Here is a 21,659-nt window from a genome sequence, read left to right as displayed (position 1 = left end):
AGAGGGTGAGAGAAAAAAGAGAAAGGAAGAGAGAAAGGAAAGAGGGAGGAAAAAAGAAAGGAAAGAAAAGGGTGGTAGAAAAAAGAGGAAGGAAGAGAGAAAGGAAAGGAAAGAGGGTGAGAGAAAAAAGGAAGGAAGAGAGAAAGGAAAGAGGGAGGAAAAAAGAGGAAGGAAGAGAGAAAGGAAAGGAAAGAGGGAGGAAAAAAGAGAAAGGAAAGAAAATGGTGGTAGGAAAAAAGAGGAAGGAAGAGAGAAAGGAAAGGAAAGAGGGAGGAAAAAAGAGGAAGGAAGAGAGAAAGGAAAGGAAAGGAAAGAAATAAGGAGGGACAATGGAAAAAGGAAAAGGAAGAAAAAAGGTGATGAAAAAGAAAAAGGAAAGAAGGAAAAGAAAGGAAGGAAAAGGTAAAAGCAAAACAAAGGAGGGATGGAGGAAGATGGAAAAGGAAGAAAAGATGATGGGAGAGAAAGGGGGAGAGAGAGGGCGGAAGAGAGGGGGATATATCTCTATATCTCCATATCACCTGTCTCCTTCCCTCCTGTAATTAGTTAGCCGGTGAGAGCAAAATACTGTACTATCTTGAAATAGATCTATACTAGTTTCCCTTCTTTTTCATTATCAGCAAAAATATTTATTTATTAGATTTGTATGCCGCCCCTATCCGTAAACTCGGGGCTTTTACACACTCATGCATGCATACACACATTTGTGTGTGTGATTGTATTCTCCTGCTGCCCACACCTTCTTTTACCTTGGCTGCCACCTGCTCCTTCTGACCACCTCAGAGTAGTTCAGAGTAACAACACCACAGCACAAAATAAATATTAACTGTTCTCCCATGCTAACTAAACATGAACTCTCCGTACCTTGGAGAATTGTTTAGGTGGGGTGTGGGTGATTTCGGGGGCCTTTTAAGAGTGACCGAGAGCAGGTCTCTGTTTTCAGGTGTCCCTTCCACCTGACCCTTTCTCTCTTCCCCACCAATTGTCCTCTTCGTTTGCACCTCTTCCCGTGGACTTCAAGGAAACTGACCTTTGTGTAGAACTGCACAGGCCAGTGTTCCTTTCTTTGCTTTGGTAACAATGACTGTATGACTGCAACTTGTTGCTTGTATCCTAAGATTTTTATTAATATTGATTGTTTCTTCATTGTTTATTTGACCCCTATGACAATCATTAAGTGTTGTATCACAAGATTCTTGACAAATTTCTCTTTTTCTTCTATGTACGCTGAGAGCATCTGCACCAAAGACAAATCCCTTGTGTGTCCAATCACACTTGGCCAATAAATTCTATTCTATTCTATTCAATTCAATTCTGTAACAATAAGGGGTGTGGATTTCCAACTCCCAGAATTACAGCACACATAAATAGATCTCACAATCCCACCCTTGTGGATGGTAAGGTAAGTTTTAAGGCAAGTCTCTCCAAACTTGGTGACTTGTTTGTTTGTTATTTTATTTTATTTTATTTTATTTTATTTTATTTTATTTTATTTTATTTTATTTTATTTTATTTTATTTTATTTTATTTTATTTTATTTTATTTTATTTTATTTTATTTTATTTTATTATTTCATTTCATTTCATTTCATTTCATTTTATTTTATTTTATTTTTTTATTAGATTTGTATGCCGCCCCTCTCCGTAGACTCGGGGCGGCTCACAACAATAACAAGAACAATGTAAAAAACAAATCTAATAATTTAAAAAACACTACAAACCCCATTATTAAAAGCAAACACACACACAAACATTCCATGTATAAACTGTATAGGCCCGGGGGAGATGTGTCAGTTCCCCCATGCCTGACAACAGAGATGGGTCTTAAGAACTTTACGAAAGGCAAGGAGGGTGGGGGCAACTCTGATATCAGGGGGGAGTTGGTTCCAAAGGGTCGGGGCAGCCACAGAGAAGGCTCTTCCCCTGGGTCCCGCCAAACGACATTGTTTAGTTGATGGGACCCGGAGAAGGCCAACTCTGTGGGACCTAACTGGTCGCTGGGATTCGTGCGGCATTTATGAAATTCAATGGTGAAAAAAGTCAGGTTCTACATTTAGGCAAGAAAAACAAAATGCACAGGTACAGTATATGTGGTGCATTGCTCAACAAGTAGTAACTGTAAGAGGGACCTTGAAGTCCTAGTGGACAACCATTTAAATAGGAGCCAGCCGTGTGCAGCAGCTGCCAAAAAAGCCAACACAGTTCTAGGCTGCATTAACAGAGGGATAGAATCAAGATCACATGAAGGGTTAATACCACTTTATAAGGCCACACCTGGAATCCTGCGTTCAGTTTTGGTCGCCACAATGCAAAAGGGATGTTGAGACTCTAGAAAAAGTGCAGAGAAGAGCAACAAAGATGATTAGGGGATTAGAGGCTAAAACATTCGAAGAACGGTTGCAGGAATTGGGCATGGCTAGTTTAATGAAAAGGAGGACCAGATGAGACATGATAGCAGCCTTCCAATATCTCAGGGGCTGCCACAAAGAAGAGGGAGTCAACCTATTCTCCAAGCACCTGAGGGTAGAACAAAAAGCAATGGGTGGAAACTAAACAAGGAGAGAAGTAACTTGGAACTAAGGAGAAACTTCCTGACAGTCAGAACGGTTGATCAGTGGAACAGCTTGCATCCAGAAGTTGTAAATGACCCAACACTGGAAGTTTTTAAGCAGATGTTGGATAATATGCCCATGTCACACCAACACTCCGCAGTCTGCATTAGTTGCCGATCAGTATCCGGTCACAATTCAAAGTGTTGGTTATGACCTATAAAGCCCTTCATGGCATCGGACCAGATTATCTCCGGGACCACCTTCTGCCGCACAAATCCCAGTGACCAGTTAGGTCCCACAGAGTTGGCCTTCTCTGGGTCCTGTCGACTAAACAAGGTCGTTTGGCAGGACTCAGGGGAAGAGCCTTCTCTGTGGCGGCCCCAGCCCTCTGGAACCAACCCCCCCCCAGAGATTAGAATTGCCCCCACCCTCCTTGCCTTTCGTAAGCTCCTTAAAACCCACCTCTGCCATCAGGCATGGGGGAACTGAGATATTCATTCCCCCTAGGCCTCTACAATTTATGCATGGTATGTTTGTGTGTATGATTGGTTTTATAAATAAGGGTTTTTTAGTTGTTTTAGTATTGGATTGTTACATGCTGTTTTTATCACGGAGAGGGGGCGGCATACAAATCCAATAAATAGATAGATAGATAGATAGATAGATAGATAGATAGATAGATAGATAGATAGATAGATAGATAGATAAACAAACAAATAAACAAACAAACAAACAAACCATCTGTCTGAAGTAGTGTAGGGTTTCCTGCCTAAGCAGGGGGTTGGACTAGAAGACCTCCAAGGTCTCTTTCAACTCTGTTGTTGTTGTTGTTGTTGTTGTTGTTGTTGTTGTTGTTGTTGTTGTTAATATTGTTGTTGTTGTTGTTGTTATTATTTTATATTGTTGTTGCATTGTAAGAAAGTCAGTTGATTCCCAATTCAGTTGGACCAAAGCGAAAACCCCAACTCATCCATTTGGCATGAAAGCTATTCCTGGATTCCACCAAGTTGGGTTGCCTGCTTGAATGGGGAAGCATGCTTTACATTGAAGTAAAAGCTGAAGGGCTTGTCTTCAAAAAGGAAACAAAAAATGCAAGGCAGGAGAGTCTATTTCAGACTTCTCCAATCCCTGGAGTGGCAAAGAGAAGTCCACAAGATGCCCTAGAAGGAGACAGATAGGAAGGAGAAATCTCCCAAGAAGTTGTTGCATTATTTGATCTCTCCTAAGGGAGAAGATCCTGATCCAATGAGCTTTCTGTTGATAAAGTCATTGGCATTTACTAGGAGTAAGTGATAGCTGGCGACGCATAGGATGGTATAAAAGAAACCAGCCAGTCGTCAACTAAAGGTACATTTCGGTCTTGGTTCTTCAAGAGGTATTGTTGGTTGGAACTTTGGCATGAGAACCGGACAGAGGGATTAGAGATGGAACTGGGGATGGATGGATGGATGGAGGGATGGATAAATACATAGATGGCTATCTTAAGACATATTGGTGGCATGCAAAGATATAATAATATTCATAATAATATGAGAAGGATTTAGGGGTAGTGATTTCTGACAATCTCAAAATGGGCGAATAGTGCGGTCAGGCGGTAGGGAAAGCGAGTAGAATGCTTGGCTGCATAGCTAGAGGTATCACAAGCAGGAAGAGGGAGATTGTGATCCCGCTGTATAGAGCGCTGGTGAGACCCCATTTGGAATAATACTGTGTTCAGTTCTGGAGACCTCACCTACAAAAAGATATGGATAAAATTGAATGAGTCCAAAGATGGGCTACAAAAAGGGTGGAAGGTCTTAAGCATAAAACGTATCAGGAAAGACTTCATGAATTCAATCTGTATAGTCTGGAGGGCAGAAGGTAAAGGGGGGACATGATCGAAACATTTAAATATGTTAAAGGGTTAAATAAGGTTCAGGAGGGAAGTGTTTTTAATAGGAAAGTGAACACAAGAACAAGGGGACACAATCTGAAGTTAGTTGGGGGAAAGATCAGAAGCAACGTGAGGAAATATTATTTTACCGAAAGAGCAGTAGATGCTTGGAACAAATTTCCAGCAGATGCGGTTAGTAAATCAACAGTAACTGAATTGAAACATGCCTGGGATAAACGTAGATCCATCCTAAGATAAAATACAGGAAATAGTATAAGGGCAGACTAGATGGACCATGAGGTCTTTTTCTGCTTGTCATATATTCTATGTTTATCTCCTAGGAACTTTGTGGGTTGTGCTCTTCCCTCCATCTTTTCTTCGTTTCTGGATCCATCTCGCGCCTGAATCCAAGCCAACATGCCTGGTGCGTATAAAGGAGAATGTGGGGATGACGTGGACCCCATGCCCTTCTTGGCTCCAAGCGAGAAGGAGAAGATCGAAGCCATCAGCAAACCGTACGACATCAAGAAATCCTGTTGGGTGAAGGACGAGAAAGAAGGTTTCGTGGCTGGAGAGATCCAGTCAGAAACCGATACTCAAACCACAGTGAAGACGGTGACCAATCAGGTGAATTGATAGAAAAGGGGGGGGGAAAGTCCACTTGGACTTCATATGTCTCTTAAGTTAGGACCTGGCAGGGTTGCTCAAATCAAGGGGCGTGGAAGATGAGATAGAACATTAGAACCTATCTTCAAGACCACCTTCTGCCGCAATAATCCCATCGGCTGATTAGGTCCCACAGAGTTGGCCTTCTCCGAGTCCCGTCGACTAAACAATGTCATTTGGTGGGACCCAGGGGAAGAGCCTTTTCTGTGGTGGCCCCGACCCTCTGGAACCAGCTCCCCCTGGAGATTAGGACTGCCCCCACTCTCCTTGCCTTTTGACAACTCCTTAAAACCCACCTCTGCTGTCAGGCATGGGGGAACTGAGACATCTCCCCTTGCCTATGTAGTTTTATGTATGGTATGTTTGTGTGTATGCTTTTTAAATAATGGGGCTTTTAGACATTTAATATTAGATTTGTTATGTTAGACTTTTAATGTTAGATTTGTTACTGTATATTGTTTTATCACTGCTGTGAGCCGCCCCGAGTCTGTGGAGAGGGGCGGCATACAAATCTAATAAATTTGCATGGAGTGACTAATGGCAAAGTTTCCACTTGTTAATCACAATAGAATACAGATAATATTTAGAATTTAATTTATTAGACTTATAAGCCAAGCAACTCCATGCAGACTCTGGGTGGTGAACAGTAATAAAAAAAATATACAGTGTTTTCTCAAATTTCCTGGGAAATTTTTCCGGGCTCGGGTTCTTAAATAGAAAAATCTTGAATACCCAGTTCTTCTTCTTATTATTATTATTTATTGGATTTGTATGCCGCCCCTCTCCGCAGACTCGGGGCGGCTAACAACAGTGGTAAAACAACATGAACAATCCAATTAATAAAAACAACTAAAAAACCCTTATTATAAAAAAAACCAAACATACACACAAACATACCATGCATAACTTGTAGTAGCCTAGGGGGAAAGGATAACTTAACTCCCCCATGCCTGGCGACAAAGGTGGGTCTTAAGTAATTTGCGAAAGACAAGGAGGGTGGGGGCCATTCTAATCTCTGGGGGGAGTTGGTTCCAGAGGGCCGGGGCCGCCACAGAGAAGGCTCTTCCCCTGGGGCCCGCCAAACGACATTGTTTGGTCGACGGGACCCGGAGAAGGCCAGCTCTGTGGGACCTTATCGGCCGCTGGGATTCGTGCGGTAGAAGGTGGTTCTGGATGTATTCTGGCCCAATGCCATGTAGGGCTTTAAAGGTCATTACCAACACTTTGAATTGTGACCGGAAACCGATCGGCAGCCAGTGCAGGCTTATTTAGAAAAGTTCTTAAGTAGAGGCGTTCTTAGGTAAAAGATGTAATAAAACAATAACGGTATCAGACAGTTAAAAAAAACCCAAATAAAACCCCAAACCTTCGTTCTTCTTGGCCGGAACTAGTTGGTCTTGCTCAATGGCCCCTTCTGAAAGGCTAGGAGAGTGGGAGCGGTATGAATCTCTGGGGGTAGTTGATTCCATGTTGTAGCAGATAATTTTGTGTACTACGGTTAGGTCAGACTGTTGGCAGCATAGTTATAGATGTAGATGTAAATTCAGGGTGATGTTTCAATGTTTTGCAATGGAGTCGGTTGATGTTTGAGGTTTCAGCCAGGTTACACCAGCCAACTGTTATTTCCCTGCTAAAATTCTTGGAGGAAAAGTGCCCTGTCTGCGGAGAGGCTAGAAAGCTGTAATTTGTAAGTCAGTGAAACTGGAGACTCCTTATCTCACAAAGGAATTTGCAAGCAGCTTTGATCTTCAGCAACCGCCTAGTCGCTGGAACCAGCTGTCCCCAAACTAAGGCCCGCGGGCCACATGCAGCCCACTGAGGCCATTTATCCGGCCCGCCGGTGAGTGACAAGAGCACAGGGAAAAGAGAGAGAGAAAGAAAGAAAAGGGAAAGAGAGGGAGGGAAGGAGAAGTGGAGAGGAAGGAAGGAGGGAAGGAAGGAAGGAGAAATGGAGGGACAGAGGAAGGAAGGACTGTTTTTTGGGGGGGGGTAATTTTCTTTAATTTTTCTCTCAACATACATTCAAACAACACAGTGTACCATCTAATTTTCCATGAATAAAATGCAGTATTTTGTTAGTAACTAATATCAATCATCAAAAAAGTTGCAAAAGGTTTTTTTTCTAATTTTGTCATCCAGTTACATTCATTTTCTTTTAATTAAATTCCCTCCTTAATGTTCCTTCAAAAAGTGCAACACCAATTATATTTCTAACTTATTAGCCATTATGCCAAAGTGCTTCCTTCTTTCTTTATACATTTTTCATAAGCCAAGAAAACCTTGTATAGCCAATCAGATGTCAACAAAAGAAAATTAAAAACAAAACATAAACATATATGAATTTCAGATCTTCTCCCCCCTCTAAATACTACGTTCCCATTTTGTTTTTTACTTTAAAACAAGGGATGTGCAGTGTGCATAGGAATTTGTTCATAGTTTTTCTTATAGTCCAGCCCTCCAACAGTCCGAGGGACAGTGAACTGGCCCCCTGTGTAAAAGGTTTGGGGACCCCTGCGTTGGACTGTTATATTTTAACTCCTCTCCCTGAGAAGCTGCCAACATGAACTCGTATGTATGAATTTAGCTTGTGTAAATGACGCTTGCTATATAAAAAGAGTGATTTGAATATCAGCGTTTGGATTTCTCCTTTGTTTTCAATCAGCGTAGTCCAAGAATAGAACACCAATAAATAAACAATAAATAAATAAATAAATAAGGTGTTCTGTTGTGAGCAGAGGAGAGGAGTAGAGTGGTACCTCTACTTAAGAATTTTCTAGATAAGAACCGGGTGTTCAAGATTTTTTTGCCTCTTCATTTTCTACTTAAGAACCTGAGCCCGGAAAAATTTCCCAGGAAATTTGAGAGTGGCACGAAGGCCTGGCCAGTTTCCTGCCGTTCCCCCTTTAATCCCAGCCATCTCAGGCTTTTCTGGGCTGCCAGAGGAGCCTTTCGGTGGCGCTTAAGGAGGCTTTGGCAGCCCAGAGCGAACGGAGCGTTTTCCTTTCTCTGGGCACTTAGAGAAGGAATAAACCTCTGCCAGCACCCAGAGAAAAGAAACACTCCTTTTGCTCTGGCCAGTGACTGTCCTCCTCCTCTTCTTCCTCTTCCTCCTCCCACCCAAATTCCGAGCTTTTATTTCTTTCCTAATGAGTTTGCACGCATTATTTGCTTTTACATTGATTCCTATGGGAAAATGAGGACCCGGATTGTGAGGGCAATAGCCTAGCTCTGTTTAAAAAAAAGTGCTATTGCTAACATGTTGTAAGCCGCCCTGAGTCTAAGGAGAAGGACGGCATAAAAATTGAATGAATGAATGAATGAATGAATGAATGAATGAATGAATAAATAAATAAATAAATAAAAATTGCTTTTACTTACAAACTTTTCTACTTAAGAACCTGGTCACGGAACAAATTAGGTTCTTAAGTAGAGGTTCCACTGTACTTGTCTCGTGAACTGATCTCAGAATTTACTCTGGGAAGCTCACAGCTGTCTTTTATTTCCCTCCTCCCCATAGACGGTCACTGTCAAGAAGGACGATGTCCAGCAGATGAACCCACCAAAGTTCTACCAGATCAGCGATATGGCCAACATGACTTTCTTGAACGAAGCCAGCGTCCTGGATAACCTCCGGCAGCGTTACATTTTGATGAGGATCTACGTAAGTGGGAATATGGGGAGATGAATTTGAATTGTTGGAGAACCTCACCTGGGGATAGTTAGAATTAGGGATGGGCTCCTTACAGGTACAGTCAGGTACGCAGAACCAGTAGAAAATTTTTGATTGTCAATTGACAACATTCAGCACAAGACAAATTCCTTGTGTGTCCAATCATGCTTGGCCAATAAAATTCTAGTCTAGTCTAGTCTAGTCTAGTCTACTCTACTCTATTCTATTCAAACAAATTCAGTTGGAATTTAAATCTAGCAATGATTAATACTAGACTTATGGATGAGACTCGGAGTAGGATCTTCCTGGTCTTAAACCAGACCATGTTAAAATGGGATTGTAAGCTGATCTTACCTGCCTTGTTCTCCTTCCAGACCTATTCCGGCCTCTTCTGCGTCACCATCAACCCTTACAAGTGGCTACCCATCTATGGGGCCCGCGTGGCCCAGATGTACAAGGGCAGGAAGCGTACCGAGGTGCCTCCTCACCTCTTCTCCATCTCTGACAATGCCTACCATGACATGCTTATGGGTGAGTGGCAAGAAGGTCCTTTAACGGTTACAGGAATTGGGTATATCTGGCTTAATGAAAAGAAAGACTAGGGGGGGGCATAATGACAGTACAGTGATACCTTGTCTTACAAGCTTAATTGGTTCCGGGACGAGGTTCTTAAGGTGAAAAGTTTGTAAGACGAAACAATGTTTCCCATAGGAATCAATGGAAAAGCGATTAATGCGTGTAAGCCCAAAATTCACCCCTTTTGCCAGCCGAAGCGCCTGTTTTTGCACTGCTGGGATTTCCCTGAGGCTCCCCTCCATGGGAAACCCCACCTCCGGACTTCTGTGTTTTTGCAATGCTGCGATTTCACTGAGGCTCCCCTCGCTGGGAAACCCCACCTCCGGACTTCCGTTGCCAGCGAAGTGCCCATTTTTGCGCTGCTGGGATTCCCCTGCAGCATCACAAAAACACGGAAGTCCGGAGGTGGTGTTTCCCATGGAGGGGAGCCTCGGGGGAATCCCAGCAGCGCAAAAACGGGTGCTTCGGTGGCAATGGAAGTCCGGAGGCGGGGCATCCCAGCGGTGGTGGTGGGTTTGTAAGGTGAAAATAGTTTGTAAGAAGAGGCAAAAAAAACCTTAAACCCCAGGTTTGTATCTCGAAAAGTTTGTATGACGAAGCGTTTGTAAGACGAGGTATCACTGTATTTCAATATTTGAAGGGCTGCCACAAAGAAGAGGGAGTCAAGCTATTCTCCAAAGCATCAGAATGTAGGACAAGAAGCAACGGGTGGAAACCAGTGGTGAAATCCAAATTCTTTTACTACCGGTTCTGTGGGCGTGGCTTGGTGGGCATGGTGCGGCTTGGTGGGCATGGCAAGGGAAGGATACTGCAAAATCTCCATTCCAACCCTAGTTTGAGGCCAGCCAGCGGTGGTATTTGCCAGTTCTCCAAACTACTCAAAATTTCCACTACCGGTTCTCCGAAATTCTCAAAGAACCTGCTGGATTTCACTCCTGGTGGAAACTGATCAAGGAGAGAAGAGACCTAAAGGAAAAATTTCCTAACAGTGACAACTATTATGGCACGACTAGTTTAATGAAAAGCAGGACCAGGGGAGACATGAAAGCAGTGTTCCAATATCTCAGGGGTTGCCACAAAGAAGAAGGAGTCAACCTATTCTCTAAAGCAGTGTTTTTCAACCAGTGTGCCGTGAGATATGGTCAGGTGTGCCGCGAAGCTCAGAGAGAAAGAAAGAGAGAGAGAAAGAAAGAGAAAGAAAGCAAGAGAGAGAGAGAAAGAGAACAAGAGAAAGAAAGAGAGAAAGAGAGAGAGAGAAAGAGAGAGAAAGAAAGCAAGAGAGAGAGAGAAAGAGAACAAGAGAAAGAAAGAAAGAGAGAGAGAGAAAGAGAGAAAGAGAGAGAAAGAAAGCAAGAGAGAGAGAGAAAGAGAGGGAGGGAAGGAGAGAGAGAGAAAGACATAGAGGGAGGGAGGGAGAGAGAAAGAGAGCAAAAAAGAGAGGAAGGAAGGAAGAGAAAGAAAGAGGGATGGAGAGAGAGAAAGAAGGAAGGGAGAGAAAGAGGGAGAGAAAGAGGGAGAGAAAAATAGAGCGAAAGGGAGGAAGAGGGAGAGAGAGAATTTTTTGTCCAAACTTTTTTTAGCCCCCCCCCCCGCCCCGCTCAATATGCCCCAGGGTTTTGTAAATGTAAAAAAAGTGCCGCGGCTCAAAAAAGGTTGAAAATCACTGCTCTAAAGCACCCGAGGGTAGAACAAGAAGCAATGGGTGGAAACTAAACAAGGAGAGAAGCTGCTTAAAACTAAGGAGAAATTTCCTGACAGTTAGAACAATGAATCAGTGGAACAGCTCGCCTCCAGAAGTTGTGAATGCCCCAACACTGGAGGTTTTTAAGCAGATATTGGATAACCATCTGTCTGAAGTAGTGTAGGATTTCCTGCTTAAGCAGGGGGTTGGACTAGAAGACCTCCAAGGTCCCTTCCAACTTTTGTTGTTGTTGTTGTTGTTGTTGTTGTTGTTGTTGTTGTTATTATTATTATTATTATTATTATTATTATTATTATTATTCAGTTTAACAGCTTGCCTCCAGAAGTTGTGTATGTTCCAACCCTGGAGATTTTTAGTAAGAATTTAAACAACCATTTCTCTGACGTGGCAAAAGGTCCCCTGCTTGTAGGTTGGACTAGAAGACTTCCAGGTTCCCCTCCAACTGTTATTCTATTATTCTTCAAAGGTCCACTCTTTGTCCCTTGTTCCATTTACACAAAACCAAGTATTCCAGCCTGAATTTTATAATCCATCAATGTTCCATTCCTAAGGCTCTTGCTTCCCTAATGTTTATTTGGATAATTGGCTATTGATCAATTCCATGGGGTTTTAGGGGGGGAAAAAACAGGTTATGCAGCCTTCTCTTTTCTCTCTTCCTCCATAGAACGTGAGAACCAGTCTATGCTGATCACGTAAGTGGCCCTATTTTCCCCCCTTCCATATATTCCCCATTAAATATTAATAAAAATGGCTTGGTTTTTAATGCTCTGCACACCGTACAAAGAAAAATAAAAGCATATCATATGAATAAGCCACCAAATTAATAATAAAAAGTATGTATCTTAAAATCAATTTCCTGGCTACAGAAACTAACGAGAAAGCTTATTGTAAGCATCAAGAAATATTTCCAGAATATGTTTTTTTCTGAGCTGGTAAGAAAGGGATACTAATATTTTATTTAAGGAGTAAATACTCCATCTTGAAACCATTCCGAACTATTTTTTAAGTGGCTGGCCTATGTAGGTCCCACACATTTATACCCGACATTCATTTTTCATCCATGAGTTCATATATAACACTGGGGAACAATTTGTCACACAATTTCTGTTGAGTTTGAGTTTTGAGCTTTTTTTAATAGTTAATTAGGCATGCTGGTTTCAAAACTGTAGTTAGTTTTCTTCTACTACGTCAAGTTTTTTTCTCTACACCTTATATATACTGTATATTTATTTTATTTATTTATTTTATTTAGTTATTTTGTCCAATACAAATTGAAAGTTAAGGAGAATAAAAACATGTAGTAGTAAATATCAGGGAAGGGATAGAAGAAGAGATATGAGAATAGAATACATCAATGAAGAGTAGAGGAAGGATATATGGGTGGGAGAAAAGATATATAAAATATACGACAGACAATTGGACAGGGGACGGAAGGCACACTAGTGCACTTATGCTCGCCCCTTACTGACCTCTAAGGAATCTGGAGAAGTCAACCGTGGATAGTCTAAGGGAAAAATGTTGGGGGGTTGGATGTTGACACCATGGAGTCTGGTAATGAGTTCCACACTTCAGCAACTCGATTGCTAAAGTCATATTTTTTACAGTCAAGTTTGGAGCGGTTGATATTAAGTTTGAACCTGTTGCGTGCTCTTGTGTTATTGCGGTTGAAGCTGAAGTAGTTGTTGACAGGCAGGATGTTGCAGCATATGATCTTGTAGGCAATACTTAGATCATGTTTAAGGAGTCGTAGTTCTAAGCTTTCTAGACCCAGGATTGTAAGTCTAGTTTCGTAGGGTCTTCTGTTTCGAGTGGAGGAGTGAAGGGCTCTTCTGGTGAAGTATTGTTGGACCTTTTCTAGGGTGTTGATGTCCGAAATTCGGTGTGGGTTCCAGACAGGTGAGCTGTATTCGAGAATGGGTCTGGCGAAAGTTTTGTAAGCTCTGGTGAGTAGTGTGACATTGCCAGAGCAGAAGCTACGTAGGATCAGGTTGACAATTTTAGAAACCTTTTTGCCGATATTGTTGCAGTGGGCTTTGGCACTTATTATATAAATATATATAATATAGTTAATTAGGCAACATGAGCATTAAATTGCATTTTTTACATAGTCATCTTGCTAACTTCCTGGAAAATCTTGGTGTAGTCATTGATGAACAGGGTGAGCGATTCCACCAAGATTTGAAAGTCATGGAGGCACGATTTCAAAGTAGGTTGGATTTACATATGATGGTTGACTATTGTTGGAGCATTGAGAAAGAATGCCTACGGATTAAACACTCCAGAAAAAGCTACAAGTGAAAAATTTTACCTTAATATGTATAAGCACCGTTGGATTAAAAAAAACAACTATTTATATGAACGCAATTTAACTTGCAGTATTTATTTATTTATTTATTACTTAGATTTGTATGCCGCCCCTCTCCGAAGACTCGGGGCGGCTCACAACATGTAGAAACAAATCATAAGCAATCAGACAAATTTAAAATATTTAAATATTTAAAAACCCCATATGCTAACAGACACACACACAGACATACCATGCATAAATTAAACGTGCCCAGGGGGAGATGTTTCAGTTCCCCCATGCCTGACGGCAAAGGTGGGTTTTAAGGAGTTTACGGAAGGCAGGAAGAGTAGGGGCAGTTCTAATCTCCGGGGGGAGTTGGTTCCAGAGGGCCGGTGCCGCCACAGAGAAGGCTCTTCCCCTGGGGCCCGCCAACCGACATTGTTTAGTTGACGGGACCCGGAGAAGGCCCACTCTGTGGGACCTAATCAGCCGATGGGATTATTGCGGCAGAAGGTGGTCTTGAAGATAGGTTTTCAGTGTTCCCTCTAATTTTTTGGGGGGGTGGGCGGAAAAGTATAGTGTCTGAGCGGCAGTCCCTTTGGGACTGGGCGGCACAGAAATAATAAATAAACAAACAAACAAACAAAAAACCCACCCTGTTTTGCCTCAGAGAATTTCAAAATTCACCCATCTATCTTATCATTTCAAAATTCTCTGTGGGACCTAATCGGTCGCTATTATAGCCTTTGTATGAATAAAATTATTCTTTGTAAACAGTATATTTGGCAAGATTTGACTTTCCTTTATATGCACAATTTGTATGACTTTTGATGGTATCCTGTAGCTTTGAAAGTTCACGTGATAGACAAAAACTGTGGTTATTTTTGGATCCAGAGGCCTAAAGTTAGTTGAAAACAAGTCACAGATTTAAGACAACGAAATTGCTGTTCCCCAGTGAATCATTAAAAGTCTCTCTTATCCTCCCAACATCCATCTTGCAAGGTAGGCTGAGCTGAAAATCTTGACTCAACCCAATGCTCCCAATAAGCTCCTGTATTTGGAAAGCTTTCTGTGCATGTGTTTGTGGGATCCTGGATTTTTTTTTGTTCCAGAGATTCTTTTAAATCCCTTTTATTTTATTTTACTTTTGCTAAGGAATCAAAAAGGGTGAAGTCGTTGGCATTTATTTTCTGCAAGGGAAAAATGGCTACATCGGCTAAAAAGATCCTAGCTTTTGAATCCAAAATTAAAAAATTATGATGTCAAATTTGGAATTGTACTAGGAGTGCGTTCGAACCGGTTCAAAACGGTTTGTCTGAACTGGTAACGACCCGTTAGTGATGCTACAATGATGTCACAAAACCGGTTTGGTCAATGCTGGTTCGTGGGCACTGCCATCTTTTTTGGGGGGACGGGGGTGTTCTGTTGAGCTCTCTGGTAGAATCCTCCCAAAAACGCACAGATACAATTTCAAACACACACACGTTTGAAAATTCAAAACAATGTTCTTTATAATGAAAAGTCACTTAAACTAAGCCCTCTTTTGGTACAGCAAAGAGCACTCATCTCCAAACAAACTGGTAATTTGTACAAGTCCCTTATCAGTTCTGAGATACTTAGCTTGCAGCTGTGAGGCAATTCACAGTCCTTCTTCTTTCACAAAGTGAAACACACTTTGCTCTGGTTTAGTTTCAAAGCCGGGAAAAATCAGCACACAAAGATCAAAGTCAGCAAAGTAGGCACGAAACACAACGATCAGATAATCCTCCACAATGGCCAAACCCACAGGCTGCTCTTTATAGCAGCCTCACTAATGACCACAGCCCCACCCAACCACAGGTGGCCTCATTTTCTTTGATAATAATCTCTCAGTTGTTGCTGCCTATGCATCGCTCTCCGCATGCCTGGCTGTATCATTAACTCTTGTTCTGAATCCAAGGAGGAGCTAGAGAATTGATCTCCTTCTGAGCTGTCTGCCACACTCTCCTCCTCCCTGTCACTCATGTCTTCTTGGTCAGAGGAGCCTTCATCAGCAGATTCCACCGGGGGCAAAAGAGGCCTGCAGCATGTGAATGTCTCCCCCACATTGGGGCAGGAGCTAGGCCAGAGCTAACCACAACAGGGGGGATTTTTTAAATTAAAAAAAATTGTGGTTTTTTTTTTTTTTAAAAATCTTTTTTACGTCTAGTGGAGAATCCGGAGCAGGCAAAACTGAAAACACGAAGAAAGTCATCCAATATTTTGCCAACATCGGAGGCAGTGGGAAAGCCTCCGCTGACGGGAAGGTAAGTCAAAGTCTTTTATCCAGTAGCAGTTGAAACCACGATAACATGGTATTGATTAAACAACCCAACATCCTTAAGTTTCTTGGGGAAGAGAGGTTGATGGTGATGGTCTTTCTTTTGCGGGCAGGGCTCTCTGGAAGATCAAATCATCCAAGCCAACCCTGTCCTGGAAGCTTTTGGAAATGCCAAAACAACCAGGAACAATAATTCTTCTCGGTTTGTAAGTATTGGATTCTGAAAGGCTGCTTTGTCCCACTCAATGGATTTAGGGGTAGTGATTTCTGACAGTCTCAAAATGGGTGAAAAGTGCAGTCAGGCGGTAGGGAAAGCAAGTAGGATGCTTGGCTACATAGCTAGAGGTATAACAAGCAGGAAGAGGGAGATTGTGATCCCCTTATATAGAGCGCTGGTGAGACCCCATTTGGAATACTGTGTCCAGTTCTGGAGACCTCACCTACAAAAAGATATTGACAAAATTGAACGGGTCCAAAGACGGGCTACAAGAATGGTGGAAGGTCTTAAGCATAAAACGTATCAGGAAAGACTTCATGAACTCAATCTGTATAGTCTGGAGGACTGAAGGAAAAGGGGGGACATGATCGAAACATTTAAATATGTTAAAGGGTTAAATAAGGTCCAGGAGGGAAGTGTTTTTAATAGGAAAGTGAACACAAGGACAAGGGGACACAATCTGAAGTTAGTTGGGGGAAAGATCAAAGGCAACATGAGAAAATATTATTTTACTGAAAGAGTAGTAGATCCTTGGAACAAACTTCCAGCAGACGTGGTAGATAAATCCACAGGAACTGAATGTAAACATGCCTGGGATAAACATAGATCCATCCTAAGATAAAATACAGAAAATAGTATAAGGGCAGACTAGATGGACCATGAGGTCTTGTTCTGCCGTCAGACTTCTATGTTTCTATGTATGTTTCTATGCCCCTTTCCCCTTTTGTGCCACCAAGATCGTTGTGTCATTTGGGAATGATTTTAGAGAGGAGCCACCACCAAGATAATGGTCAGATAATAGCACTAGCAATAGCACTTAGATTTACAGTATATACCATTTGATAGTGCTTGACAACCCAGCCGCTAAGCGGTTTACAGAGTCAATCTGGGTCCTCATTTTTACCCAACTCGGAAGGATGGAAGGCTGAGTCAACCTTCAGCCAGTCAGGATCGAACTCCTGGCAGTGGGCAGAGATATCTGCATTGTAACAACCGCCCTACATCTTTCTTTCTTTCTTTCTTTCTTTCTTTCTTTCCTCCCTCCCTTCCTTCTCTCCCTCCCTCCTTCCCTCCCTCCCTCCCTCCTTCCTTTCCTCCTTCCTTCCTTCTCTCCCTCCCTCCTTCCTTCCTTCCTTCTCTCCCTCCCTCCTTCCCTCTCTCCTTTCCTCTTTCCTTCCTTCCTTTTCTCCCTCCCTCCTTCCCTCCTTCCTTCCTTCTCTCCCTCCCTCCCTCATTCCTTCCTTCTCGCCCTCCCTCCTTCCCTCCCTCCTTTCCTCCTTCCTTCCTTCCTTTTCTCCCTCCCTCCCTCCTTCCCTCCTTCCTTCCTTCTCTCCCTCCCTCCTTCCCTCCCTCCTTTCCTCCTCCCTTCCTTCCTTTTCTTCCTCCCTCCCTCCCTCCTTCCTTCCCAAGCTATACCAGACTTATGTACCACTTCATAGTGCTTTTACAGCCCTCTCTAAGCAGTTTACAGAATCATTATATTGCCTCCAAGCTGTTGTGGTTGTGATTAAGGAGAGTCTATTTTTTTTTTCTTATTCAGGGTAAATTCATACGAATTCATTTTGGCAGCACGGGAAAACTGGCTGGGGCTGATATTGAGAGCTGTAAGTTTCTAATTTCTCTAAATTCCCATGTTCAACTCCTGCCTCCTTTGTCTGTCTGTCTGTCTGTCTGTCTGTCTGTCTGTCTGTCTGTCTGTCTGTCTCTCTCTCTCTCTCTCTCTCTCTCTCTCTCTCTATCTATCTATCTATCTATCTATCTATCTATCTACCTGCATCCACCCATCTATCTTATCATTTCAGAAAATTTCAGCATTTTCTTTCCTTACAATGGATAATAGCTTAATTCTTTCTAAAAAGTGATGTGGCTTTTGTTTATGTTCTAGACCTCCTGGAGAAATCGAGGGTCATCTCTCAACAACCTGCTGAAAGAGGCTATCACATCTTCTACCAACTCTTATCCAACAAGAAGCCTGACCTTGTCGGTACGGCATTTGCCATGAGTGTGTATGTGTGTGTGTGTGTGAGAGAGAGAGAGAGAGAAAGAAAGAAACAGAGAGAGAGAAAAAAAGAGAAACACACAGAGAAAGAAAGAGAGAGAGAGACAGACAGAGAGAGGGGAGGAAGGGAGGGAGGGAGAGAGAAAGAAACAGACACACACGCAGAGAGAGAGAAACAGAGAGAAACAGAGGAACACACACAGGGAAAGGCAGAAAGTGAGAGAGAGAAAGAGAGATTTGAGAAACAGAAACATACACAGAGAAAGGCAGAAAGAGAGAGAGAGAAAGAAACAGAGAGAGATAAACAGAAACACAGGGAGAGAAAGAGAGAGAGAGAGAGAGCAATAAAGAGAAAGAGAGAGAGAAAAAACAGAAACATACACATAGAGAGAGAGAGAAAGAAACAGAGAGATAAACAGAAACATAGGGAAAGAAAGAGAGAGAGAGAGAGCAACAAAGAGAAAGAGAGAGAGAGAAAACAGAAACACACAGAAAGAGAGAGAGAACAACAGAGAGAGGAGGGAGGGGGAGAGAGAAAGAAACAGACAGAGAGAGATAAAGAGAGAAACACAGAGAGACAGAAAGAGAGAGAAAGAAAGAGAGAGAAATAGAAACACACAGAGAGAAAGACAGAAAGAAAGAGAGGGAGAGCAACAAAGGGAGGGAGGGAGAGATAAAGAGAGAGAGAGAGAGAGAAAGAAACAGAAACAGAGAGAAAGACAGAAAGAGGAAGAGAGAGAGAGAGATGTTTCTCTAAAACATCTGTATATTCCCCTCAAGGCCATTTCCATGGCTTTCTTCCCATACCCACAAGCGACAAATGCCCCGTTCCAACAATGCCTTTTATCGCCACAGAGAGCTTGCTGTGCGTCCCGGATCCCAAGGAATACCACTGGACAAGCCAAGGGGTCACCATGGTGGACAACATGGACGATGGGGAAGAACTTCTCCTCACCGATGTACGTGTGCGCAAAGCTCGGTGCCAAGTTTGAAATCCGTGTCACTCTCTTTGGTTCCTTCCCTGTGTCATGTTCCCTTCTCTGCCCAGGTGGCCTTTGACGTCCTGGGCTTCACTGGAGAGGAGAAGAACGGGGTGTACAAACTCACAGGTGGCATCATGCACTTCGGGAACATGAAGTTCAAGCAGAAGCCGAGGGAGGAACAGGCGGAAGTGGACACCGCCGAGGGTAATGGGTCATTGCAACGCGCTCTGCATGGGGCTAACACTTGAAAAGTGTTCTGAGACTGCAAATAATTCTCAATGCAGCTGCGAGAGCTTAAAGTGATGTGGAAGTGATGTGCCGGTGCCTGGAGGCTGTTGGGGCCTGGATGGGTTTCAACAGACTCAAGCTCAACCCGGATAAGACGGAGTAGCTGTGGGTTTTGCCTCCAAAGGACAATTCCATCTGTCCGTCCATCACCCTTGGGGGGGAGTCACTAACCCCCTCAGAGAGGGTCTGCAACTTGGGCGTCCTCCTCGATCCACAGCTCACATTAGAGAACCATCTTTCAGCTGTGGCGAGGGGGGCGTTTGCCCATGTTCGCCTGGTGCACCAGTTGCGGCCCTATTTGAACCGGGACTCATTGCTCACAGTCACTCATGCCCTCATCACCTCAAGGTTCGACTACTGTAATGCTCTCTACATGGGGCTACCTTTGAAAAGTGTTCAGAAACTTCAGATCGTGCAGAATGCAGCTGCGAGAGCAGTCATGGGCTTACCTAGGTATGCCCATGTTTCACCATCACTCCGCAGTCTGCATTGGCTGCCGATCAGTTTCCGGTCGCAATTCAAAGTGTTGGTTATGACCTTTAAAGCCCTTCATGGCATTGGACCAGAATATCTCCGAGACCGCCTCCTGCCGCACGAATCCCAGCGATCGATTAGGTCCCACAGAGTGGGCCTTCTCCGGGTCCCGTCAACTAAACAATGTCGGTTGGCGGGCCCCAGGGGAAGAGCCTTCTCTGTGGCGGCACCAGCCCTCTGGAACCAACTCCCCCCGGAGATTAGAACTGCCCCTACTCTTCCTGCCTTCCGTAAACTCCTTAAAACCCACCTTTGCCGTCAGGCATGGGGGAACTGAAACATCTCCCCCTGGGCATGTTTAATTTATATATGGTATGCTTGTGTGTATGTCTGTTAGTATATGGGGTCTTTTTTAAAAATCTTTAATATTTTAAATTGTCAGATTATTTATGATTTGTTTCCACGTGTTGTGAGCCGCCCCGAGTCTTCGGAGAGGGGCGGCATACAAATCTAAGTAATAAATAAATAATAAAATAATAAATAGATGAGTTTTCAAAAGTTTGCGAAAGGCAAGGAGTGTGGGGGCAGTCCTAATCTCCAGGGGGAGCTGATTCCAGAGGGCCGGGGCTGCCACAGAGAAGGCTCTTCCCCTGGGTCCCGCCAGATGGCATTGTTTCGTCGACGGGACCCGGAGAAGGCCAATTCTGTGGGACCTAATCGGCCACTGGGATTCGTGCAGCAGCTGGCGGTCCTGGAGGTATTCTGGTTGGATGCCATGTAGGGCTTTATAGGTCATTACCAACACTTTGAATTGTGACCGGAAACTGATCGGCAGCCAGTGCAGGGCTAAATAACATCTCCATGTTTATTTTTTCGGCAGTGGCTGACAAAGTCGCCCACCTCATGGGTCTGAACTCGGGAGATCTACAGAAGGGGATTACCAGACCCCGGGTTAAAGTGGGCAACGAGTTTGTGCAGAAGGGGCAAAACCTGGACCAATGTCACAACTCGGTTGGCGCCCTAGGCAAAGCGGTCTATGACAAGATGTTTAAGTGGCTGGTCGTCCGGATCAACAAAACCCTGGACACCAAGATGCAGAGGCAGTTCTTCATTGGTGTCCTGGACATCGCCGGCTTTGAGATCTTTGAGGTACCAAAAAGCCTTGCACGATTTTTTTATTGCAAAAGATTTAAGAGTTGGGGGCACCCCCAAAAAATCCCCTGGCTTCTATATATACACTTTTGTTTTCTGTTCTTTTTTGTTTTAATTATTTACATCTATATACACACAATAATTGTTATTTACACATTCTATACTCTATCATCCTTGTTCTTTAACCATTCATAGAATCTGTTCCATGTTAAATAATATTCGCATTCCTCCTTATCTTGTAGCTCCTTGTCATCCCAGTTCAAAAAAATTTCTTACAATTTCCTCATTGTTTGGTTTGTCGTTAGGTTTTCATTTTGTTGCATAAACTATTCTAGCCGCTGTCACTATATGCATTATCAAATAATATATTTTTTTCACATAATTACTCATTATAGCGCCCAATAAAAAAATTCTGTTCCAATAATTTTCCAATTTTTCTATTCCAATCAACCCATTTTTTTTCTAGATAGATAGATAGATAGATAGATAGATAGATAGAGAGATAGAGAGAGATGATAGATGATAGAGAGAGAGAGAAAGAAAGAAAGAAAGATGATAGGTAGGTAGGTAGGCAGGCAGGCAGGTAGGTAGATAGATATGATAGAGAGATAGATGATAGAGAATGATAGATAGATAGATATGATACAGTAGATAGAGAGATAGAGATAGAGAGAATGATAGATGATAGATATGATAGAGAGATAGATGATAGAGAGAATGATAGATAGATAGATAGATAGATAGATATGATACAGTAGATAGAGAGATAGAGAGAGAGAGAGATGATAGATGATAGAGAGAGAGAAAAAGAAAGAAAGATGCTAGATAGATATGGTACAGTAGATAGAGAGGTAGAGAGAGATGATAGATGATTGATAGATAGAGAAAGAGAAAGAAGGAAAGATGATAGATAGCTAGATAG

At 42.8% G+C, this 21,659-nt stretch overlaps 1 protein-coding gene across 2 annotated transcripts in view; it reads left to right on the top strand.

The window, feature by feature from the left end:
- LOC139172308 (myosin-16) overlaps positions 1 to 21,659 on the top strand; it is a 67,044-nt gene that overhangs the window by 4,098 nt on the left and 41,287 nt on the right. The window contains exons 1-12 of one of the 2 annotated variants that reach the window (XM_070761272.1): positions 1,256 to 1,402; positions 4,766 to 5,051; positions 8,608 to 8,751; positions 9,135 to 9,291; positions 11,703 to 11,730; positions 15,514 to 15,610; positions 15,738 to 15,830; positions 17,382 to 17,445; positions 17,727 to 17,825; positions 18,696 to 18,799; positions 18,889 to 19,027; positions 20,466 to 20,734. In XM_070761272.1, coding sequence (XP_070617373.1) covers positions 4,842 to 5,051; positions 8,608 to 8,751; positions 9,135 to 9,291; positions 11,703 to 11,730; positions 15,514 to 15,610; positions 15,738 to 15,830; positions 17,382 to 17,445; positions 17,727 to 17,825; positions 18,696 to 18,799; positions 18,889 to 19,027; positions 20,466 to 20,734 — 1,404 coding nt within the window. In that variant the 5' untranslated portion in view covers positions 1,256 to 1,402; positions 4,766 to 4,841. Of the gene's footprint in view, positions 1 to 1,255; positions 1,403 to 4,765; positions 5,052 to 8,607; positions 8,752 to 9,134; positions 9,292 to 11,702; positions 11,731 to 15,513; positions 15,611 to 15,737; positions 15,831 to 17,381; positions 17,446 to 17,726; positions 17,826 to 18,695; positions 18,800 to 18,888; positions 19,028 to 20,465; positions 20,735 to 21,659 lie in introns of those variants that run through there. The other variant, XM_070761271.1, reaches the window with a different exon arrangement.

The sequence above is a fragment of the Erythrolamprus reginae genome, chromosome 9, assembly GCF_031021105.1.
Source record: "Erythrolamprus reginae isolate rEryReg1 chromosome 9, rEryReg1.hap1, whole genome shotgun sequence".
Taxonomy (NCBI): domain Eukaryota; kingdom Metazoa; phylum Chordata; class Lepidosauria; order Squamata; family Dipsadidae; genus Erythrolamprus; species Erythrolamprus reginae.
Note: the sequence above shows the minus strand (reverse complement) of the source record. Positions and strands in the feature narration are given on the sequence as shown.